General features: G+C 41.5%; 1 protein-coding gene across 1 annotated transcript in view; it reads left to right on the top strand.

The window, feature by feature from the left end:
- Nucleotides 1–22,621, top strand: part of LOC126260711 (hemicentin-1-like) — a 768,668-nt gene that overhangs the window by 573,967 nt on the left and 172,080 nt on the right. The window contains exon 7 of the mRNA XM_049958048.1: nucleotides 12,922–13,066. Coding sequence (XP_049814005.1) covers nucleotides 12,922–13,066 — 145 coding nt within the window. The remainder of the gene's footprint in view (nucleotides 1–12,921; nucleotides 13,067–22,621) is intronic.

The following is a 22,621-nucleotide window of genomic DNA, read 5'->3' as shown; positions in this document are numbered from 1 at the left end:
CTTCCTGGTGCGTTTCCGCCCATCGGACGTTTTGTGCCTACTCCAGATGCCTAAAAAGCTACATGTGCCTATTACGTATGTACCACTTGCAGTTCATGTGATCGAATGCGTCACTTGTTTTGGTCGTATCCCTTTGGCATTCCAAAATTAAGTTTTCTAAAGCTTCTCTCTGTCCTACTTCTGGTGGCCCCATTACGCCCCCTGCAGTATGCATCCCTGTCCAGTCGCTGACCTGCCATGGGATGCGCCCCCTTAGGAGCTTTCTGTAGTGCCTCCCGGGGTGCGGCCTCTGCATCTGCTCACACTGGCTTCCACAAAAAAAGTTTCCTCTCGCTGCTTGTTTCACCTTCTGCTCATTGGCATGCATTATGTAGGAGTGGTGTGTTAATACCTCCGATTGAATGTCATCCCTTTTTCATTACATACTTATAGGCAGATATGCTCATTACTGCCGAAGTAAGTTAGGTGTCATATTCACTTTCCCGTTCCGATGTATAAAACTCGTATGTAAGGTGCAAAATTGGTCTTCATTTATCCTGCCACCGTAGAACTATTGTGATATTGTATTATAATTTTATACCGCTGATGGTACACTGTGACCTCAGTTTCGACATTTACTACTGGGCAATCAAACTAATGTTATATTGGCGTTCCATTCAGAGCGAAAAAGTCTCCATTCGATGGTGACGTTCTGTTCCCTTATCGTTTGTGTAGCGATGGGTTTTGCCTATGGGTTGTGCAGGCTTAGGCTTATTTTAGCAATAAAAACGCACGTAATTTCTTCACTAACAAAATTAGAACATTAACAAGAGGGGACACAAGTGTTTTGTCTAGCTGTAAAGAAGCTGCGCAACAAACAAAGGTAAATAATATAAGATTCCTTCCAGTGCTATAGTACGTAAATTTGATATTAAATACCACCCGATTGACAAAAAATGTTGGTGCGATAACAAAACAGTGTAAAACCAACAATTCTTGACCTCGTGGCACATTTACCATAATAAAACACAAGAGAAAGACAATCACTTAGACAGACAAACATAGTAGCAACCATAAATTCACAACTGCGGTCCATAACTTTGCAATAGTGTGTACATTCACATAAAATAAAATCCACCTATACGTCTACTAATGACTCTCTTCACTAGCTATTCACTACTGCTAATACTACCAAAGAACTAGAATTTTACCACGAGTAAAATCACACCAATTAAGTAAATCTCTGTATAGCTACATGTACACACTCATATAATCCGAATCAGGCTTGCAGTGTGCTGATCTCAACAGAATTTATAGAGCTCTCCTCACGAGATGTATTAACACACACCCAATGCGTGTAAGAAACTTCCATCTAACCAAACATTTGACATTGTGTTCGTGACACATCCGTTCTAAATATATGTCTTCCTGAAAACAGAATAAATGGTCCATCACTGCTCCCTGCACTAAGTTCACACAACACAGAATGCGACCATTTGACCAAAATGGCTCCAAGCTGCAACATCAGTAGTGCTTCCTTTCTCGTACAGGAATCGAAGCTCTTCTCAGCGTAGGAACTTTGCATCTTAATTCGGAATAACACAGGCAATTAAATATCGTATTTATCCGCCGACACCAGGCGAGCGACTTTCGAATAAATTGTCTCCCGTGTATGGGGGAATACGTAATGGACGTACTAATATAGGTTGTGGACACATGATTGATAACATGTGGAACTTTGGGTCTCGGTGTATCGTTCTCTGATAGCCTAATGGTAAGGCGACCACTCGCAATAAGCGGGATATCCGGGTTCGAATCTCGATCTGGGACACCTCTTCGTTGTCGTCATTCCCTTATATAGCTGATGGTTGTCCATATTCGCAACTGCGAATACATTACATGTAATTCATAACGGCTGTAATCGGTGCAGTGCCTGTTCCTTCAGAAATGCACGCATGTCCGAAGAAAAACTGCATCATAATTTGGAATAACACAGATACTGAAGTACCTAATGTTGAAAACCAAATTGACTGATAAGAAATGAGGAGGTTCTCCACAGAGCCACTGAAGAAAGGAACACATGGATAACGGTGATAAGAAGAAGGGCAGCATTATAGAAACGGTGTTAATGCCTCAGGGAAAACCGTCCAAGGTACCGGAGGGAATTACAGAGCTTAAAAAGTGTAGGGGCAGACAGAGATTGGAATACATCCAGTAAATATATGAGGACTTCGGGTACAGATTCTACTTTGAAATGAAGAGGTTGGTCACAGTGGATGTATTCGTGGTGGTTCGCATGGAATCGGTAAGATGGGTGTTTACTAGGAAAAAGAAATCCGTTGCTGCATCGATGGCTGCTGTGCAAAGCATAAAAATTATACGTCACTCTGATAAATACCAGTTTAACAAAATATCCCGCTACATATAATAGCAGTGCAAACGTGTGCTAGGTCATCTTTACGTTCAGTGAACGGTATACTATGATCAGCTAGAATGGTATGACCATCTACCTAATAGCCGCCGGCCGAAGTGGCCGTGCGGTTAAAGGCGCTGCAGTCTGGAACCGCAAGACCGCTACGGTCGCAGGTTCGAATCCTGCCTCGGGCATGGATGTTTGTGGTGTCCTTAGGTTAGTTAAGTTTAACTAGTTCTAAGTTCTAGGGGACTAATGACCTCAGCAGTTGAGTCCCATAGTGCTCAGAGCCATTTGAACCATTTGAACCTAATAGCCGTTATGACCAACTTTGGCACGGATAACAGCAGCAACGCGTCGTGACATGGAAGCAATGAGGTTTTCGCAGGCCGCTGAAGAGAGTGGTCACCACATCTGCACAGACAAGTCACCTTATTCCCGTAAATTTCAGTGAGGGGGGCGATGAGTTCTAACATCCGAGATGTGTTCGATCGGATTCAGATCTGGTGAGTTGGGGGGCCAGCACAACAATTGCAACTCGCCACTGTGTTCCTGGAACCACTCCATCACACTCCTCGTCTCGTGTCATGACGTATTACCGTGCTGAAAAATACCACTGCAGTCGGGAAACATTATCATCATGAAGGGGTGTACATGGTCTCCAACCAGTGTACGATACTCCTCGGACTTCATGTTGCCTTGCACGAGCTCTACTTGACCCGTGGACGCCAATGTGAATCTTCCACAGAGCATAATGGAGCCGCTACCAGCTTATATCTGTCCCGTAGTGCAGATGTCAAGGAGCTGTTCCCCTCAAAGACGATGGATTCAAGCCCTCACATCGGCATGATGAAGAAGCTATCGGGATTCATCACACCATGCAACGATCAGCCATTGCGCCAGAGTCCAATTTCCATTGTCACGTGCCCATTTCGGTCGCAATTGGCGATGTCATCGTGTTAACATTTGCACTTGGGTCGTCAGCTGCGGAGGCCCGCCGTTAGGAGTATTCCGTGGATTGCGTTTTCAGACTCACTTGTACTCTCCCCAGCACTAAAATCTGGTGTTAGTTCTGCCACAGTTCGCCGCCTGTCCTGTTCTATCAGTTTGCCCAGCCTACGACGTCTGACATCTGTAATGAGGGGTGGCTGCTCAATCCCATGACATCTGGACGTGGTAGCACCTTGATTTTGGCACTTTTTGAAGATGATCATCATAGCACTCGTAGAACACCCTACAAGTCGCGCAGTTTAGGAAATGATCATGCTGAGCCTCCGGGCCGTCACAATCTGCCCTCGGTCAAACTGAGATAGACTGCGCTCCTTCGCCATCCTACAACACGGGTAGCACACTGACTGATATTACATGCACCATGCGTGTATCTGACTACAGTCATTCCTCACCAGATGATGCTGCTATCGCCTGGACGTGTTAATATCGATAGTAGGTCGCTGGTCACAATGGTCTGGACGATCAGTTTGTGTATAATGCATATTGTATGTTATTTAGCTATTGTGAACTTATTAATATTCTTCTAATTAAAACCATCTGTAATCTAAATTCTTTTTACTTTATAAGTAGGCTAATTCTACTAGGAAAAGGGGGAGCAGTTTCTCTTCAAAATTATGTGCCACTTCGTTTGCTGATAATAAATATCAGGCATTGTTAATAATTTCGTACAATTTTGTCTTCTGGATAACTGCGTTTTTATTAATTTCTTTTTTGGGGAGGGGAGGGGGGCAGAAATTGTACAACTTACTGTGACTCACAAAAGAATCTAAAGGAAAGTGTGGTTCCTCCAACGTAAGAAGAGTTTCATAAGACTTGAGGACATTGAAACTGTAATTTTATACTGGTAAAAGTTGTGAACCTCGTGACAGGTAGTACCGGGAAGCCCTGCTCTAGTGTGTACAGGAAGGAAAATATTTCGGAAGTTGTTCAAGGTTTATTTATTAGTAGTTTTGCGTAAAAGCTTGCGATCCTGATTCAACTGTTACAGAGCCATGATTACTATTTATTCGATTTGTTAGCCGAAATACCTGCATATCTCGGAAAATACTTCCACAGAAACAGTGAAAAATTTGTAATATGAAGTTGCCATCACTTATAGCACAAAACATTTAACGCTCAAGTATAAAAATACTATGATGTGGTTGCAGTCGCTACGCTAACGTCTCAGCTTAGCACCCTTGTACCACTCGCCGAGCATTCAGTGAACCCATTTGCAAATGCAGTGAGGCGTAAGTCGTCAGACTGAACGAACAGTCGAGGAATGGTGCCAGCAGGACACGAGTGACGCTAAACTCTAGCAACGAACTGAACCTGCGGTTGCCAGTTATTGGATATTTATAGACGGCTCTACGAAATATGAATAAACGGAAGTGTCGAGGCAGACCCCTTGAACGGAGGCTGTTGAAAGACGAGTGGCCTGCAGACTCATCAATAGCCTGAATCACAGTAAGGGGCGGGACCTAGTGCTCAGCCAACAGAAGTCATAACGTCTACTGAGTGCGACTTCCGAGCCCCACTGTGGTGGCAGCTTTGTGGGACCGGTGTTCCGGTGTTCGCGCCCAGCATTCCACGGTCGCATTCAGCTCCCCCTCATCCCCACCACTCTCCATCCCCCACTACTAAACCCGATGAGTCGCGTGGCCGGGTAATGAGGGAAGAGATGGAGAGCTGTAAGGGTAGAAAGGAGGAGCCACGTAGCAAGTATCACTTGAAGGTGACGCAAGGCACCCGTCGAAATATCGTGTTTCGTAAATGACTCCACCAGGCTGGGCACCCGAGAGTGATACTAACAGTTGATCTGCCAGGAATTATTACAGATACTGAGTGGTATTTCAGTTGTCAACAGGAAGTCAATGACTAAACTGATGCAGCTGTGTTTACATACAAGACACACAACATTTACAGTCAGCATTCCCACTGCTATACAAATACTTTCAGTACAGCGCATGTAGAGTGATACACTGGGATAAGAAATCAAACGACATACAATTACTTTGTTACTATCCATAGAGTACCACAGCCCGCTTTAGGATGTGTCAGCTTGTGCAAACCAACCTTCCGCCCAATGCAATAATGATATCCGGCTGGACCAACCGAGAGACAGATACTTCCCCATGAACTCAGGTACAGAAATGAATCTGTCGTCCTACAGATCATATGATGAGATAAAATTCGCTTTTATAAATGAGTTCTGGGAGCCAGTTCTCACAAAATCACTAAACATTGTTAATGGGAGAGGTTTAATTACTTAGCGTATAGAAAATCTTGGACTTGGTTAACCGTAATTTTATTTACTTTTCTCGAGCCCACGCTCGAAAAGAAGGGAAGCTACACATTAATAAGAATAGCACGAATATAAAACAGACATGACAAGTATTGAACATTGAAACGATTTAACTGGATATGAGATCGACTGAACAAGGCCTACAAGAAACAGATAAGATGTGAGTGACCATCATTTCAACAGGAAATTCTCAAATGCATAATAATTTGGAGGGCAATGATCGCTGCAGTTGTGCCATGAAACAAGATGTAGATTCGACATACAAATGCCTGAAGCTGCTAAGTCATTGATGTGTACTCAACTATGAGACAAGATATAGGGTCACATTTTCTAACCATCTCTAAAAGAATTGAATCGAAAACACCTAATAACAATCCTCCCATGATAATCCACACTGCAACCTATTCTCACCAGAATCGTCAATACAAGGTCCAGTACCCTCTGTGGCCAGCTGATGGCACCAGATTGTCAATGGTGATGTGATGGGTTCATTCTCGAGATAGCAGGCTGTTGATCTCCTAGTGTTTCCCAGCAAAATCTGTTTCCCTCCGCATCTCCCGAGCCAGACTGTCATCTTTCGCATCTCCAGCCTGAGTCCCCCAAAATTTTACGTCTCCTTTCTGCTCCGCGCCAAAGTCTGAGCAAATGCTCTCCTACCAAGGGATTGGCATGGCCAGTAATTAACCAGTGAGATTTCTACAAACTGTTGTCCAAGACTACATCTACCAGCTACCTCGTAAGCCACCCATTGAGCTGCCCTCCCACCTATAAAATTTTGAGAAGTGAAGTTCTCAACTCCCACTTAGCTTACTTCTTTCAGGTTACCCAACAAATTCCTTCCCACACCACACCTCCCCCATAATGGGTAAACTGAAATACTTTTAACAATAATTGCCACACGTCTTTCTCATTTAAGCAATGAGGTGACAACGTTTCAACCAGCCTGGTTCCCTTCAGTTTCCTCCGAAGTCCATTCAGCAAAAAACCGGACTGTCCTTTGACAAGAGATACCCATTTGCCAAACAGTTTATTTTTCTTTGGCTTGGTTGTGCGACGTTGCTCCCCCCCCCCCCCCTCTCCATGACTGCATAGGGTGGAGGCTGCTTTTCTATAGAATTTTTTACGTGCCTGATGCTATGGTAGACAGTACGGTCTGTCCACAAACGTTTACCTGCAGATCAGCGTTTAGGCTATTTACCCCTACTATAGAGCGACTCAGATCTTAGCAGTTGCTCTTGTTCCCCAGCTCTCCAGGATCTCAGCCATTCCCGGGATTGGCCTTCCCTTACTGACTGTTGTAGCTCACCCAAGAACCTGCAGAGTCGTACAACTCATTAAATAAATTCAAAAACTGGTATTAGACTTGACCGCTGTATTTACTAATTTTTTCTGCCTCAGATTTCGGCCTTAGACATTTCTCAAAGGCACAGATTGCACGTAATACATTCATGTGTAAAACCTAAACTGCCAAACCTGTCTGCCTTCCATAATGATATTTGAGTGCAAACTAATGACACCATGTAAGGTAGACCACGTAGTTTGTAACCATGTTTGACAAATCCGGTTTTGGTTGTACACACGAATGTTTTAGATACGCTAACGCTCATTAATTTCAATACACCCAGATACTTCAGATGTAAAACACAAATCAAAAGTTATTTCTCACAACGTGTAATTATATTCATTTCCACATCATTATATTTTACTTTCACCAACGTACCCTCCCCTGGATTTAAGGACTGCCTCACAAACTCGAGGTATGTGGTCAATCAAATTTTGTAGATATCGTGAATCTATAATTATGATTCCACACATTCTTAACAATATTCCAGAGAGGTTCTTTGCTGGATTTATTAACTTCCCTTATACGTCAGTCCACTTAATTCCAGAGCATTTAAATGGGATTACAGTCGGGGCTTTGGGACGGTAATACCCTATCATTCATTACTTTCTGTTTTTCCTTTGATGCAATGTACTTTGTAGAGTATACCGGCCGATGTTTTGGGTCATTATCCTGTTGTAAGGTGAACCCTTTTCCTATTAAGAGCAATCCACTTTGTAGTGCATCATACTGAAGTATGCGGTGGTACTGCTTCTGATCCACACATCCTTCTATTTTCACAAAGTCGCCAATTCTATCTCCGGAAAGACATCCCCAAACCGTAATAGAACTTCCACCGTGTGCAACTGTAAGCAGAAAGACTGATCGGCTACCCCTTCCCCTACAAAACGGAGAACAAGTATTCTCCTTCTGATTCCAAAAACTCGAACTCCGATTCATCGGTGAATAACACCTTCGTCCACTCTTCCGGTACCGAGCGAGGTGGCGCAGTGGTTAGACACAGGACTCGCATTCGGGAGGACGACGGTTCAATCCCGCGTCCGGCCATCCTGATTTAGGTTTTCCGTGATTTCCCTAAATCACTCCAGGCAAATGCCGGGATGGTTCCTCTGAAAGGGCACGGCCGACTTCCTCCCCCATCCTTCCCTAATCCGATGAGACCGATGACCACGCTGTCTGGTCTCCTTCCCCAAACCAACCAACCAACCAACCACTCTTCCGGTGTTCTATTACGATGTTTTCTTGCCCATTCAAGTCTCTTCTGTTTATATTTGGGCCTTAGAAGGGGTTTTCTTGCTGTGACATATCCTCTCAAGCCAGCTTCAGTTAGCCTCCTCTTTACTGTTGCAACAGATATTGTTGTCCTGTTCAATTGTACCAATTCTGAACGAATTCGGGGCGCTGTCTTGAATCTATTTCTCTTATTGGTAAATCTGAAATATTTACAACCACTTTTAATTGTTTTACGAGGTCCTCCTGGTCGTGATATGTCCTTACAGCTACCTGTTTCTTCCGGCGGTGAAGGGTGTATTGCACCCCCCCCCCCCTGCCCGCGCTAGGACATACTACACTGTTTCTCACCCCCCGCTTGGACACACTACACTGTTTCTCAATTTGGCAAATAGATAAACCTACTTGGCTAAGTGCTGCAATTGCAGCACGTTTTCTGTGGATATCTCCACTCGAAGAGTCATACTAGCGATGTGCTCACCTCGATGTCGCGAAGGAACTGACGTGCAGGAACCGCATGTTATGTATCGTAGCAATGCTTGCCGTTTGCTGTGGGAATCACATCAGCACAGGGAACGACACAGGTGCACCAAATGCGGCGTCCGTTGGTATATAAGTAAACAAACATATAAGACAGGTAGACAACATTTATGTACACACCATTGTTTTTGTATACTATTGTATCTCGATAACCACAAACAAAAATCTTGACATGTGTACAACTGTTGTACTATTCCTTTGCTTCCTAAGCCGTATCACGTTATTAGACATTATCTACAGAGAACTAGATATCATTTGTTGGGTGTATTAAAATTAATAAGCGGTAGTGTGTGTATTTTGAGCCTTTGAGAATGACGTTAGGTTGAAACGCGCAAGCCAGAGTAAAATAAACTAATACGGTGACCCGAAGTAATATCAGTTTTTGCGTGCATTAAAACTGGTCGCTACATCTCATAAAGCATTTATGCAGTTTGCTAATCAGGTTTCCACTCATGTGGTACGCTCGTACCGAATTGCGTCGCTGCGAGTGCTAGCGAAAGTTGCAGCGAAGATGGCTGCCGTTACCAGTTCCAAGCATGCTCGCTGTGTGTTGTGGCTTGAAGAGATATCTTGGAAGTTTTTTAACCTCCTACACTGACGTTAACGACCAAGAATGTAGCGTACAGATTACGAAAGAGGGCACACCGTCACGCTACTTCTCTGATGGCTGCGATTTCTTGAATATCCTCTTTCCAGGTAAATGGATTGGCCGATATTCGCCAACTGCAAGGCACCCACGTTCACCGAAAATGACAGTTCTTGACTTTTCCTTTTGGGCGTTCGTCAAGGATACCAGGTTCGTTTCACGTTTACCACCTTCTCCACCAGAGCTCAGAACTATGATCTTCCTCGCAACTGATCTAGTCATGCCTGATGTGTTACAGCGAATTTGACATGAAATCGTACAATCAATGGAAGTGACATTGAACCTTTTTGAGCACAAGATAAAATAATTCATCGACTTTGTTACAAAATGGCACCAAACCAATGTCTGTAAGTCAAATTAATAAACCAATATTTGTTTTCAAAGTTGTAAAGTCCTTTTAGATACACCCATTACTTATTGAACCTCTCCCACTATGCTAAGAACAGATTATTCGGATTCATTTCAGTTCATATGGCGATATCAGAAACGTCTTTAGGAAAAACTTTATCACCCTAGGAAGCAGATGTTTCGTGTCAGTCTGTTATACTGGGCGGCAAATATTCATGAGAAACAGAAGTAATCCAAGAGAAGTGTAATGGAATCTTTAACATTGTCGTTATACGTAAATAAGCCATTAAATCGAATCAATGGCATCATCAGTTTGTTTACTAACGATGATGTTGAATGTGGAAAGGTTTAGTTGGCCAATCATAAGAAAATATGGATCTAAATATTCACTTTTGTAATTAATTTAATTTCTTTTTATGTGTAGACAGAAGCAATACAAAAACTTTGTGTTTATTTTTCAGACTATTTTAACGCTTTCTACAGATGATTGATAATGGAGCTACTAGGCATAAACCACTCTTTTAATAAATTTCACAAAATTCATCACAAAAGTTATTTGCTTGGTCGATCTTCTTCCTCAATAGAAAGAACTTAGTCATAGCTATTCATTATGCAAAATTTTTATTCATCCCCTTCTCTGTCTCACTTACATCTGTATTTCATCTCCAGATTTGATTAAGCCAATACTGATGTCATACGTTTCTGTACCATGGCATTGCCCACATTTAACAAAAGGCCAATGAAGAAATTTCTTTACACAGTTTTAATTAGACTGACATTTCCAAAATACCATATATTCATCACCGTAAGTATTACATTTTGTATGTATTATGCACATTGTAATGATTGCAACATAACTTAGTCTATTACGTATTAAACAAATTGTAATGTTAACTTACCAGAGGATGAGAGGTTAAGTAAAAGTGGTAGCCAGAAACTCCTCACCTTGCTTGTTGAAATAAATACATAAATTAATGTTCACAAAACATATTTTCTCTACTTTTCTGGAACTTTACGACAATATGCTCTTTGACTATCAATCCCCAATCTCGAATCAGCGAGTCCACTTAAGTATGAAATGTGACCTCTTTCAGTCTGAGTGGGTCTGAACAGTGCTTCACCAGAACATATTTTTATTTGTTGTGCTGTGAGAATGCAGCTACAAGCCTAAATTATGTACTGCTCAACCATTCTCTCCACACATAGAAATGTGAATTTCACAGGCAAACTGACATTCTCATATTGCTTAGTCATATTGCCTTGTCTTCTTCGTTGGATGCATTGGAAGCAATATATTCAAATGTATGGCTGACGTTGGGCCTATTACAGTTCAATGACCATCCCTTACCATCACCCATTGTGGTCTTTCCATGTTTGTGTCAAACGAAGTAGGTATTGACGTAAGTTATAACTATCTATATACAACCCGTTTAGAGTAAAAAATCTGGTCTAAATTTCATGGCGATAAAAAGATCTGATATTTGTTCGTTCTTTCGTCTTTTCAGGCTTAGTTTCCTATTACACCACATATTAAATTCTTGGCAGCATGTTTGAGAAGCTCTGGAAACGATGTTGAAGTCCATCGTGGACACATCACAAACAATAACAAGAACAGTAATAACGATGTTAACTATAATAATGGAATTTAGTCATCTTTTCATTATTGTCTACAATTACAGTATAAGGGCATATCGCTGAGAAAGAGGTTTATATTATATAGCCAATGCTACATGGAAATCACTTCTTGTCTTACGTCAAATACAATGAAAAGATGTTCAAATTCACACACAAAAGTGACACTGTATGGAAAACTTCACACGTATTTCAACTCACAAAATTATTATTAATTTTCAGCAAACTCACTTCAACAGCTGTCTGAAATAACTAGATCAGAGAAACAGTAGCAGAAACGCTATTTATATGCGAGACATTGTCAAACACAGCACATGCCTTCTTTATGAAAGAGGCTCGTTTTCCTCATTGGGAACAACTCTTAGATGTTATAATTCCAAGCAGGTATAGGCATTTTTTCACATTGTTCTTAATTATTTTGTTATTGAGGTTTTGTTTAATGTTATGTAGAATACCGTCCCGATGTAGGAGCTTATAAAAATCTACTTCTAGTTCTGTAGTTGTGAAATTGCCTTTTTAACACAAAGAATTCGCTATATGATTAAAGGTAACATCTAGTTTCAGCTACACACAGTCATGGAAGAGTTAAATTTCAAATGCCAAAAAGTGTTCTTGTATGATTTCATATCTGTAATCCCTTTTCCTTATTCTTGTTGTTCGTTCTTGCATTTTCACAGACTGGTGTGTAAAACATGTATTGGCTCCAAAACGTAGCACCATACAGTAACAAGCTATCCAGTTTTCTTAGTAATCACCTCGAAGCGTTCTAATCTTACAGTAGTCCCTTCGTAAATTTATGCAACCCTTTGTTCAATAACTTCTTCCTAACCAAAACACTGAAAGCTTCGTGTAAGATTGTTGCTTAATGCTAAACACATTTAAATACGATTATTATGTTACCGGCTTCTCTTCTAATGTCTGAGTTCACACATACCATTTTCTTTCTTTTTAACGCCATAAAATTGTTTCTAAACCATCTTTCACAATTATATATTGATTTCTAAGATTTTGACACCATCGTCGGTGCAATGGGCAGAGATTTGTTAAGAAACACAAGCTTTTCACAGACATGTGTCCCAAAGGCTATGCTCATTGGTAACTTCATACTCCCAATATTGGCCGGCCGGAGTGGCCGTGCGGTTAAAGGCGCTGCAGTCTGGAACCGCAAGACCGCTACGGTCGCAGGTTCGAATCCTGCCTCGGGCATGGATGTTTGTGATGTCCTTAGGTTAGTTAGGTTTAACTAGTTCTAAGTTCTAGGGGACTAATGACCTCAGCAGTTGAGTCCCATAGTGCTCAGAGCCATTTGAACCATTTTGAACTCCCAATATTGTCCATTTACGATCATTAGCTCTTTGACTGAACTTGACTTATGGTGCTCTGCCCTAGGCGTAATTTCTACCCTATTAATTTGAGTCACTCCGTGTTATGTTGAGATTAAGCGAAATCTGACCTGATCTGGGCCAAACGTAACTGAAGATGGATTTTTGTTTCAGACGTCGGTGGACGGAAACACAACGACGTCAACTCTTTCTTTCGTGCCAAGCAAGGAGGACGACGGCCGCTTCCTCGCTTGCCAGGCTGAGAATCCCAACGTCTACACTGACGTGCCAGAAGATGGCGCCAAGCTCACCATTCACTGTAAGTAAAGATACCTGAGGACCTGTTACACGACTATCAGTTTGGCTTTAAGAACGCTGCATGCACCCACAGAGGAATTTGATGATGGAAGCAGGACTTACGAGAAGTCGGCCGCATTCATACGATTTGCTGATCTAGAGAGGGCATTCGACAGCGTAACATGGTCGAACATGTTTGAAATTAAGTGAAAACAGTAGGGACGGAGGAGTATGACGAAATGCATAAATACACTTATTTTCTGTCTGATGATCACTGTTTCTCGTTAACTGCGTAACAGTGGCCCGTTTCTGGCAGTGTCACGAATCTCTAGATCATTTTTCCCAGTTACGCCGCGGTCAGGGTAACAAAACACTAATATATTTTCAACAGTTGACAGACCAGAAATTCAGTCCGGAACCGCGCTGCTGCCACGGTCACAGGTTCGAATCCTGCCTCGGGCAATGTGTGTGATGTCCTTAGGTTACTTAGGTTTAAGTAACTCTAACCTACGATACTGATGACCTAAGATGTTAAGTACCATAGTGCTTATAGCCATTTTTGACAGACAAGAAAGAAGTGTATTTCTTGCAGTAAGGTTCACCGATAACTCACCTACCGACAAGTATGAATGAAATGAACAGGAAAAGAGGGCATTCATAACCAGAATAGGCCTATTAGCATTAAACAAGGTCTTAAGTTGAGTAATAAATTTCTCAGACTAAGATTCGAGCGTTGTATGGAAATGACTGATAGACTGAGGGAAAACATAAAAACAAGATAGGCTAAGTGGTCTCAGATGTGACGCTACAGAAGAATGTTTAACGTTAATGGACTGGTGGGATAATATAATATTTGAAGAGGTTCTCTGCAGGATTGTGAAGAGAGGAACGTGAGGAATATATTGACAAGAATAATAAACAGAACTATAAGATATGTTTCAGACATTAAGGAATAATTTTCTGTGGGCTACGTTATTTCCAGCTATGAAACGAAGATTACCCTGTCTTGAAATAGGTCCATGGACCTTCTAAGTAGTTTACCGTAGAATTATGGATGGGAGAACATTAAGGAAAACACATGAAAGGTGGACCTACATATTTCGCCATTTGTTGTTTCATTGAATACTCTTTATTGCTTAACAGTAATACTGTAATTACAATTTAAAGGAAGCCTTGTTAAAAGAATCACAACGCTCACAATCTTTAAGAAAACTGTAACAGGCTTAATTAACTACAAACGAGTTTTAACAATTAGTACCATTAAGAGCAGGGCCTGATATTGGAAGTATACAGTTCCCAGAACAAAAAAGAAGTCGTACCAATTAGTCATAGCTGCAAGCAGGATCAACAAACAATTTTATCAGTGGAATGAAGTGCAATAACAGCCACTAAATGTACTAATAGTTTCCAAGCTCGGGTAACACAGTGCGCAAGAGGATAACGCCCATTAAAAATAGAGAAAGCATTACAAGTCACGCCACAGATTGTGGCTGCTGGAAGCCCTTAACAGTGTATAAGCCTTAATAAAAATCCCTGAAGCAATAAAATACGCAATCAACCAAAAAACAGACAAAGCTGGGATCGAATACCATTTAAATGTGTCTCCTAGCTGATACATAACAGAAACGTTCACAATGACCTTTAATAAGCATACAGTTGCCCCAAATGCAAGATAAGCTGGTAGGAAATTCAGTGTAAATAAGTCTCCTAACTGGTCCACTCCAGCAGAAACGTTGACGATGACTTTGATAAAAATACAGTTGGTCAAAGCACAAGATAAGTTGGGAGGACACGCAATTTAAATGTGACTCTCGACTGGTACATACCAGCAGAAACGTTGACAATGACCTGTAATGTATATACAATTGCCCAAAGTCCAACGAAACCACAGTAAACGGCTATGACACCCGACGAGGAACAAGCATGCAAGTTACACAATGAGTAGAGTTAGATAGTGTCCGTGAGTCAAAGGAAAGGCTGAATTGTTTATATTGATAAGTAAAGGGCCTTAAACGTAAAACTCTCAGAAGTAGCAATAAGGGTGCAAGCCTTAAATAAGTAGTTAAAGAGCAGCTATAGCAAGGAGGAACTTAGGGGTTGCAGAACACGCTTTAAAATAGGGCAGACTGATGTTCCCGGTTAAACTTCCAGGCTCCGCCGTGGCACCCATCAAACTATCAACTTTACTTAACTTGAGCCACCACGACGCAGCTGGTAGAGGCATCAGATTATCGGCCAATCCCGGACGCCGTTGACGACGGAAGTGCCGCTACGGCAGAAAGCAAACACGTCTCTGCTCCGGGCCCAGAGAACAGGAACGCGCCGTCCACTACCAAACCTACCCTGCCAACAAACAGCAAAAGCGAAAAGTAACTGCGCAAATAAAGCTACAGACGAGAATGTCTAAGCTGTAGAAAATCTCAACTGATTGCGCAAGCGACTGCATCTACAAGTTATATGCTTAACACTCCTTAGAAGTACTTGTTACTTAGAAGCGCTGATGCAATGATTCAGGCATACTCATCTACAAAGGGTGCTTTGCTTCCGTCTCAGATCATGTTACAAAAATAATTTCGTCTATTCAACTAATAGCAGAGAGTATTCATACACCTGCACGGAATATGGCTTAGATTACAAATTGCGATCAGTTATACTGACCGATGATCATACACACAATCAGTCGTAGGTGCGTAAATATTACCCAAGTACCCAAAAATAAGAAAACAACACTTAACACCACTCATGTGTGGAGCCGTGACTTGCAGGATTCCAGCCAGGGGTATCTGCCTATAATCTGTACAGGCGGTCTTCGAGGTGCAGTAAAATTTAAGCTTGCAGAGTAGGCCGGGAACTAGTCAACCAAGGTGTACACGACGTCTGCTGCTCTTTCCGCAAATCGCCGCTGCAAATCCTTAGGGGGGGGGGAGGGGGGGAGGATGGGGGGAAACAACATTAGGAGGCTGTTTGACACAGATATTTTGGAATTTATTTGGATGGGAAGAATTAATTAGAATTTAATCTAATTTGTACATCATTTTATTCATATTTCTAACAGTTGTGAATTTTTTGGAATAATTTCAGCCAAAAATAACAAAGTTACGCAGCGATGTGCGCTGAAGGTTGTGGGTATAGTTCTCCAATTGCGTGCAATGTAGCTATTCCGATTTTCATCTGAAATCAAAAAGGTTTTGATTTAACATTAACTGAACCAGGCCCCGCCAAACCAACAACACACGCCCCCACCAAAGACCCTAGCTCGTGACATACGATCAGATCAACGTCGGCAATGAAAGTGGCACCAGAGGAGTCCCGTGCCGCCAAGATTACAGCCACCACGGCTAAACGACCGGAATAAATTTTCACTCTTCAGATGAGTGTACGCTCATTTGAAACTTCCTGGTAGATTCAAACTGTGTGCCGGAGCGGAACTCGAACCAGGGAAATTCTTCTTTGGCGGATAAGTGGTCTACCGGCTAAGAGACCCAAGCACAACTCATGAGCCGCCCACACAGCTTTCCTGTCGTCAGTACCTTATCTCCTGTCTTCTCTTGTATACCTTACGGAACTAGCACTCCTTGAAGAAACAGTAATGAGAAGACATGGCTCAGTAATATCGTGGGGAATGGGTTCCAGAATAAAGGCAACGGTTCCTGGTTTGAGTTCTGGTTCGGCACATAGTTTTAATCTGCCAAGAAGTCCAGATCAGGATACTGTTCATTTCGTGGCGAGAAAAATAAATTCTGGAAACAGTCTGCAAAGCTATGTGTAATCCGTCTCCACAGTATTCTCTCTTGGAGGAGTGCTATTACCACGATATACAGGACAACTTCTGTGAAGTTTAGATGGTAGGATATGAGGTACTGGAGAGTCCAGTTCGTAGACCACTTGCTCGCGAAAAGCAAAGGCCCGAGGCTCGAATCCCACCCCACCACAAACAACTTATATCTCCTACGAAAATTAAGTTCATCTCAAGATTCGAGTTTCTTATCGATTTCATGACAGCGGAGGCTCTATGTTTCTGCATTTGAGGCTTCTGAATCAATCATTGCCGTAGATAAAGAAATAAAAGTTCCGAAAAGTTTATACAAAGCAATCCTTCAGAAATGTTTTATTGTTGCTGGAAGACGCTACGTATCTTGTGATAGTGAACAGGTTAACAAAGACTAATTGTGAACTGCTCGAAGTGAACTAAGTATCATTTTGTTCGAATTAATAAATTTAACACAACGGTCTAAAAACACTATCCTTCCTTGTGTTCTCCTTTTTAGGGATAAAGTATTTAAAAACCGAACGGGATTTCAGAAATTATATATAATGACGTACCTGCCTTCCGTGAACCTACTCTCTGGTTGTTAGCTAAATGATTTCCCACTGTCCTATTGTAGCACGTTTTCTCTGAGCTTCTTAAATGGTATTTCTCCACAATACAAGCACTGGTTCATTTACACGGATACTGAGCACATAAATATACTATAATATACCATAGATACACCATTCCATCCAAATAGAATAATTAATTTTGGTGTTCTTGGAACAGCGCTAAATTTAGCAAGAGTTGCTTGAATTAATGTACCAGTTAATATAAATGAAGGTAGCTTTCGCTGAAAGTCGAAAAATATGCGGGATATGTTAACAGTGGTTCTAAATATTGGTTATGAGCAGAAAACATATACAGTCTACATTCATTAATCAAACACGATTTGACAGTTTTGGATGCAGCAGGCGCAATGTTAAACTGGAAGAACGATCTACAGAATTCGAGACCGCTGCCAATAGATCCTAAATTTTCTTTCGTATCGAAGCAAGATCGTTTTCAGCCAATTATCCAATTTCAGGTAGCTGTCACACTTAGGAATGTGCGAACTTTAAATGTAAAGAAGCATGCTGTGTGTAGATATATGTGCTACACGAAAGTGGATGTTTTTCCGAAGGCAACTGCGGCTTGACGTAAAAGGAAATTAGGATCGAGGTGTTCTGGTTCTTAATTTTGAGAGACATATTTCTATATTTCATTGATAATGATGAACATGTTTAATTCTGTTAAGGTCTGATCTCATCTCGTGGTGAAACACATGACCTGTATTTGCCCCTGCTTTTTCTCTTACACAGTTTCCCCCGTGTTATTTCATAATATCGTTCATTAATAGCTATCCACTAAACACTAAAATCCGGTACGAATGTTAGTGTATTTGTCCTCAACATCAAGGAAATCTCAGCCAAGGAGTAAATGTTTCAACCGAGAATACAGGAAATAATAATATTTCCCTTTTGTTACTCAACAATACGTCATCGTAGCTCCATATAGAACGATGTAGTACTGATGAAAAAGAATCGTTGACCATTCCCTCAGCACTCATGTTAACCCTCTGCGGCATGACTTCTGTGTCTGAAACCAGTTTCAATGAAAACAATACCTAGAGGTAGGGTCTTACACAAAAATTAGCATGTGATAGTTTTAAAACTGGAAGTTTAACTTAATTTCTATTTATTCAATATTTAAATTTTTTGCCGTACGACAGCATGATGTGTGTCATAACATACTCATAATTATTTTTATTTTCTTATTTTATAAACTGGAAGAGTATTGGAAACACTGGAAGGTTTCAGATTGATTACATGATGGTAAGACAGAGATTTAGGTACCAGATTTTAAATTGTAAGACATTTCCAGGGACACATGTGGACTCCGACCACAAATTACTGGTTATGAACTGGTTAAAACTGAAGAAACTGGGAAAAGGTGGCAACTTAAGGAGATGGGACTTGATTAAACTGAGAGAACCACAGGTGTCAGAGAGTTTCAGAGAAAGCATTAGGGAACAATTGACAAGAACGAGGGAAAGAAATACAGTAGAAGAAGAATGGGTGGCTTTGAGAGACGAAATAGTGAAGACAACAAAGGATCAAGTAGGTAAAAGGATGAGGGCTAGCAGAAATCCTTGTGTAACAGAAGAGATATTCAGTTTAATTGATGAAAGGAGAAAATGTAAAATTGCAGTTAATGAAGCAGGCAAAAAGGAATACAAACATCTCAAAAATGAGATCGATAGGAAGTGCGAAACATCTAAGCAGGGATGGATAGGGGACAAATGTAAGGATGTAGAGGCATATATCACGAGGGGTGAGATAGATATTGCCTACAGCAAAATTAAAGAGACCTTCTGAGAAAGGAGAACCACTTTTATGAATATCAAGAGCTCTGATGGAAACCCAGTTCTAAGCGAAGGAGGGAAGGCAGAAAAGTGGAAGCAGTATATAGAAGGTGTATACAAAGGCGATATACTTGAGGGCAATATTATGGAAATGGAAGAGGACGTAGATGAAGATGAAATGGGAGATATGATACTGTGTGAAAAATTTGACAGAGGACTGGAAGACCTAAGACGAAATAAGGCCCCGGGAGTAGACAACAACCCATTAGAACTACTGACAGCCTTGGGTGAGTCAGCCCTGAAAAAACTCTACCATCTGGTGAGCAAGATGTATGAGACGTGCGAAATACCCTCAGACTTCAAGAAGAATATAATAATTCCAGTTCCACAGAATGCAGGTGTGAAATTTACCGAACTGTCAGTTTAAATACCAACATGAATTCCTTACAAACGAATGGAAAAAGTGGTAAAAGCCGACTGGAATACTCTCTTTAATATTCTAAAGTTGGCAGGGTTAAAATACAGGGAGAGAAAGACTATTTACATTGAGTACTGAAACCAGACGGTAGTAAGAGTCGAGCAGCATGACAGGCAAGCAGTGGTTGCGAAAGGAGTGAGACATCTCCGATGTTTTCAATCTGTACATTTAGCAAGAAGTAATGGAAACAAAAGAAAAATATGGTGTAGGAATTAAAATCCATGAAGAAGAAATAAGAACTTTAAGGTTTGCCTATGGCATTGTAATTGTGTCAGAGACTGCGAAGGACCTGGAAGAGCAATTGAACCGAATTGATAGTGTCTTGAAAAGAGGATATAAGATGAACATCAACAAAAGCAAAACAAGGATAATGGAATGTACTCGAAGTAAAGCATATGATGCTGAGAGAATGAGATTAGGAAATCATACACTTTAAGTAGTAGAGGAGTTTTGCTATTTAGGGAGCAAAATAAGTGATCATGGTCGAAGTAGAGAGATTATAAAATGTAGATTGGCTATGGCAAGGAAAGCGTTTCTGAAGAAGAGAAATTTGACAACTTCGAGTATAGATTTAAGTGTCAGTAAGTCTTTTCTGAAACTATTTGTGTCTAGTGTAGCCGTGTATGGAAGTGAAACATGGACGATAAATACTTTATACAAGAAGAGAATAGAAGGTTTTGTATTGCGGTGCTACAGAAGAATGATGAAGATTATATGGATACATCATGTAACAAATGAGGAAGTACTGAACAGAATTGGGGAGAAGATGAATTTGTGGCACAACTCGACTAGAAGAAGGGCTAGGTTGGTAGGATATGTTCTGATGCATCAAGGGACAACCAATTTAGTATTGGAGGGCAATGTTGAGGGTAAAAATCGTAGAGGGAGACCAAGAGATTAATAAACTAAACAGATTCAGAAGGATGTATTTTGCAGTAGTTACATGGAGATGATAAAGCCTGCACAGGATAGTGTGGCATGGAAAGCTGCATCAAACCAGACTCTGGACTGAAACCACAGAAACAACAACAAACTATTTTATCCAAAACATATTTGCACTTTTAAATAAATCAAGAAAAATTTTATGTAAAACCATTAGACAAGGTAACAGTTTGAACCCACTTCAGTTCAATACAATTAAGAATTTTTTGATAATCAAAAGAGTAGGGAACGAATAGATAAGAATCAATTGTGATGCTGACGATCCAGTTCTGCTAGTAACCAATAAAGTTAACACACATAAACTTTTACATATTCACTGAAGCGCCAAAGAAACTGCTATAGGCGTGTGCATTCAAATACAACGATATGTAACTAGGTAGAATACGGCGCTGCGGTCGGCAGAGCCTATATTAGACAACAGGTGTCTGGCACAATTGTTAGATTGGCTACTGCTGCTACAGTGGCAGCTCATCAAGATTTAAGTGAGTTTGAACGTGGTGTTATAGTCGGCGTACGAGCAATGGCACACGAGAGTGCTGTGGGTATCAGGAATCCGGAGAAGCATCACATCTCCGACATAGCTGCGGCCAGGAAAAGATACTTCAAGAACGGAACCAAGGACGACTGAAGAGAATCGTTCAACGTGACAGATGTGCAACCCTTCCGGAAATAGCTGCATATTTCAAAGCTGGGCCATAATCAAGTGACAGCTTGCGAAACATTGAACGAAACATCATCGATATGGGCTTTCGGAGCCGAAGGCCCACTCGTGTACCGTTGATGACTGCACGAAACAAAGCTTTACGCATTGCCTGGGCCCGTCACCACCGACATTGCACCGTTGATGACTGAAAACATGTAGCCTGGTCGGACGAATTGCTTTTAAAATGGTATGTGGTGGATGGACGTGTATGGGTATGGAGACAACTTCATGAATCCATGGACCCAGCATGTCAGCAAGGACCCGTCAGTCCACAGCTCTTGGTCTAGGGGCTAGCGCTGCTGCCTCTGGATCACAAGATCCCACGTTCGATTCCGGGCCTGGTCTGGGATTTTTTCTGCACGGGGACTAGGTGCTTGTGTTGTCCTCGTCATTTCATCATCATCATCATTTGTGAGAGTGACTAGATAGGACCGTGAAAAGAAAATGGGCCGTGTAAACATTGGGACTTTGTAGGGGCGCTGATGACCTCGCAGTTGAGCGCCCCACAAATCAAACATCATCATCATCAGGGGACTGTTCAAGCTGGTGAAGGCTTTGTATTGGTGTGGGGCGTGTGCAGTTGGAGTGTTATGGGACCCCTGATACATCTAGACACGACTATGACAGGTGACACGTACGTAAGCATCCTGTCCAAACACCTACATCCATTCATGTCCATTGTGCCTTCCGCCGGACTCGGGTAATTCCAGAAGGACAATGCGACACCCCACACGTCCAGAATTGCTACAGAGTGTCTCCAGGAACATTATTTTGAGTTTAACCACTTCCGCTGACCACCAAACTCCCCAGACACGAGCCTTATTAAGTATATCTGGAATGCCTTGCAACTCGCTGTTCAGAAGAGATCCTCACACCCTCGTACTCTTACCGATTTACGGATAGCCTTGCAGGATTCATGGTCTCATTTCCCTCCAGCGCTACTTCCGACATTACTTGAGTCTATACCACGTCGTTCTGCGGCATATCTGCATGATCGCGAAATGGGGTCATATCTACTCAAAAAACCACATGTATCACCATGTCTGTGAAACCAACTGGATGAGAACTGAAACAGGATGGAAAAATCGTTCGGCAGATATAAACATTTAAATATCTTCGTAGTGAACTGTGCAGCAGTCGAAATGTCAAATACAAAGTCAGAGTACAAGTAATGAAAGCAAACACTGGTGGTTTTGCACTGCAAAACGAGCGATCCGTGTTGAAACATCTCTGATACCTTTTTTATTTTATTCACAAATTTATTAACTGTCCGTCCGGACGTTGGTGCGTCTGTTCTCCTTT

Source organism: Schistocerca nitens, chromosome 5 (assembly GCF_023898315.1).
Source record: "Schistocerca nitens isolate TAMUIC-IGC-003100 chromosome 5, iqSchNite1.1, whole genome shotgun sequence".
In the NCBI taxonomy this organism is placed as follows: Eukaryota; Metazoa; Arthropoda; class Insecta; order Orthoptera; family Acrididae; genus Schistocerca; species Schistocerca nitens.
This window is presented reverse-complemented; position numbering and strand designations above follow the sequence as displayed.